General features: G+C 36.8%; 1 protein-coding gene across 2 annotated transcripts in view; it reads left to right on the forward strand.

Moving 5' to 3' along the window:
• The first annotated feature begins 98 nt into the window (after window positions 1–98).
• Window positions 99–6845, forward strand: part of ABCD3 (ATP binding cassette subfamily D member 3) — a 31577-nt gene continuing 24830 nt past the window's right edge. For both annotated transcript variants that reach the window (XM_019640491.1, XM_019640492.1), the window contains exons 1-2: window positions 99–246; window positions 3211–3280. In XM_019640491.1, the coding sequence (XP_019496036.1) occupies window positions 116–246; window positions 3211–3280 (201 nt within the window). In that variant the 5' untranslated portion in view covers window positions 99–115. The remainder of the gene's footprint in view (window positions 247–3210; window positions 3281–6845) is intronic.

Here is a 6845-nt window from a genome sequence, read left to right on the forward strand (position 1 = left end):
CTCTCAAAGTCACTAGAGTTAATTATAGCAGTAGTGCATGTTACATCCAGCACATTTATTCGATATCCTTGAACTCTGTATCTTTCTCTCACCATAATAACAGGGGCCAGCGAGCATGATGGCCTACTTGGTTGTTTCTGGGCTATTCCTAACTCGACTTAGAAGACCCATTGGTAAGATGACAATAACTGAGCAAAAGTATGAAGGAGAGTATAGATACATTAATTCTCGGCTCATCACAAACAGGTAAGGAGAAATGTATTAAATGTATTGAGCTGTACTAAAAATTCATTTTCATGAATATTGAAAGTCAGGTAGCAGTGTTACTGAAATTATGTCTGCGTGTATTTACCTTTTTTGAAAATATACATTATGAAGGATATCAGTTTTAAAACTCTTTTTCTAAGTAGTATCCCTGATTCTCCTCTTCATGTTGTTTGTTGTCTAATTTTCTCTTAATTTCACTTTAAACATAGCCAAAATACAATTCAGATTTACTTACTGTACTTCATAGAAAATTTTGTCTCACTTTATCCCAAAATAGTTTTATTTGAGACTATGCTTGGAATACTTAGTAATTCAATCTCACTGACTGTGTCTGTACCTAGTTTCCAGATAGTTTAAAAATCCAAAATAGGAGGAAAAAGTATTGAGCTTTGGAGCTAGCCTGACTATTTCCTCCACTTATCAATTGAATATCCTATGACTTTTTGCAAGTTATTTATAGCCTTTTCTTGTTTATAATAGGTAGATAATATAGGGTTATTATGAGGATTGAATATGAAATATATGTACATACACATATAAAGCTTCCAGCACAGTTTTTGGTATGTAGCAGGTGCTCAGTAAGTTTTCTCATATATTGATTTGTCAACCTTAAGTCATATCGAGGGTCCTAAAATGTATTTACTACCCTATAGGCATTTACAAAATTACTCAGGAAGTTACTCTTCTTAACCAGCAACCTTGCTGTTAAGAGTGCACGCTCTATCCACTGAGCCATCCGGGCGGCAGCTCAGCTCAAGGTGCTGAGTTCAGTCCCCCAGCCGCAGGTGCGCGTAGCCCACCATTGAACAGGCAATCCTGTCATTAGGAGCAGGTGCTCTCACTAGCTGAGCCATCCTGCCACCTGTTGGCAGCTCATCAGCAGCTCAGCTCGGGCAGAGCTCACTGGCCCTTGTGGGAATCGAACCAGCGACCCTGTTGCTCAGAGCTCATGCTCTTAAGCAAACTCTTAACCATCTGAGCCACTTGGCCAGCCCTTAGGAAGTTCCTCTTTTAACAGTTCTCTCTTCCTTTATTTCCTTGGATTGCTAAAATGTTACCAGTTTTAAATAGGGTTTTGTGCTCTAGGCAGAGGAATAGATTGTTGAGTAGAGAGGTCATTTGTCAAGTGAATGAAAGATGGTATCAGCTAGGAGTCTTTCTTTTGCAAGAAACAGGAAACGCTGACTTAGAAGGTTCCAACAATAAGGATATTTACTGCTTCACAGAAGAGCGCTTAAGATAAAGCAGTTCCAGGCACAGCATGCTCAGGGCCCTGGCTCTTCTTCTCTTGGCACTGCCCTCCTTTGCATGTTGCCCCATTCCTCAGGCTAATTCTTCCTGTGATCACAAAATGTCAGAAGCAGTTCCAGATCCCACTAGCCCTCCTTCCCTGCAAAAAGTTCAGAAACAAAAATGGGTCATCTCTTCAGATGTCTTTAAGAGAGCAAGGAAACTTTTCCAGAAGCCCTACAGCAGACTTTCCTTTCACACCTCATTGGCCAGTATTATCACTTGCTTGTACCTAAAGCAATTACAGCAAAGTGATTGGCTTAGAGTTTTAGACCTTTTGAAACTCAGTCTCCCTGTAGACGAGGTTGAGGTCATTACTAAACCATTTGGATACACAGAAAAGGATAGATAACATTTAAGAAAATTGGGGTTCTCTTAGGGAAAAGGACAAGGAAGAGAATAAATGTTGGATAGGCAGCCGTCAGTACTCGATGTTTTGTCCTTTCAGGTGTTAGAGTGGGGCTTAGATGACTCAGTTCAGAAGTAGAATTCTCACCTAATTAGTTCTTCCATTGGCTTAACTGTGTGAAGGAGGTAGAAGGAAGTAAGAAAAGTAATTAATTATAGCTGTGGAATTGTGTTTCTTAAAATGGGATTCTGATATCTTGGGGCTCTGTATCATTGTGTCAAGGAGACCATAAAACAGGTCAAACATAATGCATCTTTACGGAAAGTTAATTTTATCTGAAGGGGATAAAGTAGGAGCTACCTTGTTTTTATGATGGAAAAAAATACAGGTACATTTTGGAGTAGAATATAAAATTCACATAAAGTTTTAAGAGAGAAAAGAGACTTTAAAGACATATTAGGTATTTATTGAAGTCTGTTTTAACTGTGCCTTCTGGACTTCTGTGTAAATCTTTACTTCCCTCTGCTGTATGTAAGAGGTACTTTGCTGGGAAAGTTTATATCATATTGAATAGAGGGGAAAGACTAGACTTTAGGGTCAGATATGAGTTCTAATAGCTGCTTGACTGGCTAGCTGTATGACTTTCACAAATTTATGTAACTACATTGAACTTGCCTTCATCTATAAAAAGGCCCTTTTATTTGTAGTCAAGATCCTGTGGCCCTTGTGAACCCATTCAAACCAACTCAAGAAAGCAGAAGTTGTGAGGACATGGTGGGGGTTCCAAGAATAAACACGACTATGCAGCTATGCCTCCTGAGAGCTGGCACTGTGAAGCCATCAGGACTTAGTTTGCTTTTCTGTTTTTCAAAGACCGTATGTCATGGCATCACTACCTATCTTTGTTTAGCTGTTGCTTTCATTCCTTCCTGTCGGGATCTGTGCTCAATTTGTACTCTGTGATGCCTGTCCCAGCCCTGCCTTCCTCTATTTCATGGCAACTTCCTTCTTATTTCTTTACTGATAATTAGCCCAGCACATTTTCCAGCCAGGCTACATATGGCAAATGCAACATATAGTTACAGTGCAGTCTATGATCCAGTCGGGTATGTATTCCTGTGCTCTGATCAGCTGAGTTAGGAGCAGGGGGTCAAGTACAGACCATGGCTTGAGATGTACCTATAAGCGCTTAGTCACAAAATTTCCACTTAAATACAAATATTCGGTCATCAAATACTGTATTTCAGTTATTTTTCAGGCTTAGGGAACATTAAAATTAATTGCTAAATTCTGTTTTTTAATAGTGAAGAAATTGCCTTTTACAATGGGAATAAAAGAGAAAAGCAGACAATCCATACAGTCTTCCGAAAACTGGTAAGATAACATGCTTGAGGCTTATGTATTTATGGAAAGATTTTTTTTTTGGCCTATGCCAGTTTTTAAGATTTTTTTTTTTTAAGATTTTTATTGGGGAATTGGGGGGATGGGAACAGTGCTGGGGAATTGGGGGAAGGGGAACAGACAAGTTGCTGTNAAAAAAAAAAAGTGATATGTATCCACAGAGCTTCCCCCCTTATGATAGGCCCACTACTAAGATACTTTTTCACTTCATATCAAACTTTGTTCTTTATACAGCTTTCCAGAAGCCTTTGCTAACTGATCCCGAGCTCTAGAACTTTAACGCAACTACAAATTGTTGAGCTATTCAGCTTTCTTTTCTGCTCCCATTACCACATTTTAAAGTTTATTCTGTATGTGTGTGTGTTGGGTGGTGGAGTGTGTATATACAATTTTTCATGTATTCCATAGACATGTAGTCTTTACACCTTGGCACTTGAGCAAGTTTATGGCTCAGGTCTTATCACATCTGCAATAGGGTAAAATACTGAATTAATTAATTGTAGTGGTGTGCACTACAGTATATATATTTTAAATTATCTAATTGGACTTTAACTTAAATTATGAGTTTCTATTTTTATCAATAACTTTTGGATGTACTTGAAATTTACAAGTATTTCTAGCCTCTTGACAACTTATAAGACAAAAAACAAAAGGTTCATCTTAGTACAAGCCAATTAATAAACGAAGTCACAGGCCGGCCGAGTGGCTCAGTTGGTTAAGAGCTCACGCAAGAGTGCAAGCTCTGAGCAACAGCAGTTCAATGCCCGGCCCGAGCTGAGTTGCCACTGAGCTGCCAACAGGTGGCAGGATGGCTCAGCTAAAAAAAATAAATAAATAAACCAAGTCACTTATCCTGGTAATGCAAATCTTAGTCAGAAAGGGGTGGCTATAGACTTAAGTGAGTGAACACAATTTGGGTTTTTTGGAAAACACTTCAAAATATGTAGAACTTTTGGTATGTCAGTTGAGCTGTCTCTGTGTGAGGAGCAGTACATTTATGTATTTTAGTTTTAGAAGTTTGAATTTTATATCAGAAAATTAGATTCAGTGGCTCACTTGATTATTTCAACATATGGATGTTGTGATAAAATAATAGACTCAAACAGTTTTAAGAGCAGGAAGAGCCTCTCATTTTTACAGGTGAAGATATATATATATGCCAGATATATATATAGTAGCAGATTTGGGATTTCAGCTCAGGTCATGTTTTTCAGTGTCTTTGCACTATCTTGAGAAATTACTTAGATACTAATGGTTAGAGCTACCTTAGTTGATAGAAAGTGATAAATGTTTTTCCCACTTGATGGTCAGTAGACATTGGTGACGCTGTCTCCATTTTAAGTTTCTTGAGAATAAGAATGTGTCTTTTATGTATTGATTGGTCTACATGATATTACTGTACATTATGCATAGTGAGAACTCTGCATGTTGACAATTATGTGTTAATGTTGAATAGCATTTTGTATTTAACATGTATTAGCTGTCAGTCTAGGTAATGTAGTTCTTTCTAATTTTGTACCTTCTAATATTTATTTTACAGCCATTTTTAGACATAGTTTTGTATATCTTCAAGTTAACAAGTGCAATAGGAGCTCAGGTGAGTTTACTTTTATTTTGTCTTTTAAATTGTTGTAATGCTGTATTATGTATGAATAGCTGGGTGGTTTGTAAGAATTTTTATATATCTTAAGAACATATTTTTTTAAGATATGCCTAATAAAGTCTGGGTGTAAAAGAATACTATTCTAGAGATTTAAAAATTATTCTAATTTAGCTTTTTAATTTTCCTGAAGTCACATACTTGGAAAATTTTTGTGGTGTCAATAACCAGAAGTGCAGAGTTTACCATGGAACATAGATGTACTTATTGTTGCAAAGTAATGTCTAAAAAGAGGTTTGGAGACAGCCATTTTAATAAGAAATTTGAATGTTAAAATATCAAGAATACCTTTAAAATGACTATACCAGTTTCAAGAATATTTTATAATATAAATGGTTGACTATCCATGAGCCTTATTACCCTGTCTCTTTGCTATTTGTGTTGGTAAGAATTACCTTTAAATTTTTTCTGAATATTCTCATTGAAGTGTAATTTGAGTCATTTAATATATAATGTTATTGTTATATAACCCAACCACATAATACTATGGTTGCTTTATGCATAAATATATATGCATGTGTATGTATGTCCATTTTGTAGTTGATAAATAAATAATTTATATAGTGTTTTTTGTTCCTTTCCAAGGCACTGGGAAAAGCAGTTTTTTATTTGAATTTTACTGTCTACCTTCCTAACTTTTTCTATCTCGTAATTGAGATTTAATCATTCTTATAGCATGTTTTTACTATACGCAAATTCCTTACTCTAAGGAATTTAACTAATTCCCCTTGTCTCTATGCTATCATATTTTTATGGTACTTGTTACATTTTTATAATACTTAAATATATCTCCATGTATTTCTGTTATCTGATTCTGATTTTCTTTAAGGTAGATACTATGATTTGTTGAAATGCATGAATCATATTTAGTTTAAAAAATCTTGTATACACACTATATTCTACACATATTGTACTGAGTAGAAGGAATAAAAAAATGCATAAGACACAGTTTCCCTGCTGAGGAAGAATTATGATCTGGTGAAAGAGATAGATGTTCAAGCAAATCTAATGCAGAGTGATAAGTCTAATAATAGAAATTTGATTAAAGTATTTAGTGTTCAGGAGATCTGAAGGTGGTATTCAAGCTTCTTTGAGGAGGATGTGTGGGGATTCATTAGCTATGTTAGGCTTGCCAAACATAAGAACAACTTAATTCAATGGCATGTTCAGGAAACAATAGTTTCAGGATGGCAGAACATAGGATATATATGGGAATGAGGGAAGTTTCTGTGATGAGTTTGGAAAGGTAACCTCAACGCTTCTCTCTTGGGATGGTTAGTGGATGATGAGGTCACTTACCAAGATAGAAAGTATGGAGCTGGAAGCAAGATGTGTGAGAACGGAAAGGCAGATAGAGCTTGTTTGGGAGAACTAAGCTTGAGGCTCAACAGAGTAGTGAGGTAAAGATGAATAGTACTTACTTGGAAATAATATCTTGGATTCTTAGGAGTAATGGGACTAGAAATATAAATTTGTGAGGAGAAGAGAGGTAAGGAAGAAACCTCAAGGAATATTAACATTCAAAGAGAAGGTAAAAAAGAGGTCAGAGTTATTGTGGAATCTTAAATTAAGAAAAGTTCAAGAGGAGTTCTATCGGAAGAGTTTTAGGTGCCATAGAAAGAGTGATGACTGCAATTAGGAATTTTTCGGTGAGCATATTCGGGAGAGCAGGGGGATGAGCTGCAGTGGTGGGAGGAGTCGATGAGCAGTAAAAGTGTAGAGGCCCAGTATGTATTGTCTCAGGGAAGAAACAATTAAGGCAGCGGTTCTCAACCTGTGGGTCGCGACCGCTTTGGGGGTCGAACGACCCTTTCACAGGGGTCGCCGGGTACTCGTATGTGGGCGTATCTGCATGTGGGCCTGGAGACGGATAGAGGA

The sequence above is a fragment of the Hipposideros armiger genome, unplaced genomic scaffold (assembly GCF_001890085.2).
Source record: "Hipposideros armiger isolate ML-2016 unplaced genomic scaffold, ASM189008v1 scaffold_50, whole genome shotgun sequence".
Classification (NCBI taxonomy): domain Eukaryota; kingdom Metazoa; phylum Chordata; class Mammalia; order Chiroptera; family Hipposideridae; genus Hipposideros; species Hipposideros armiger.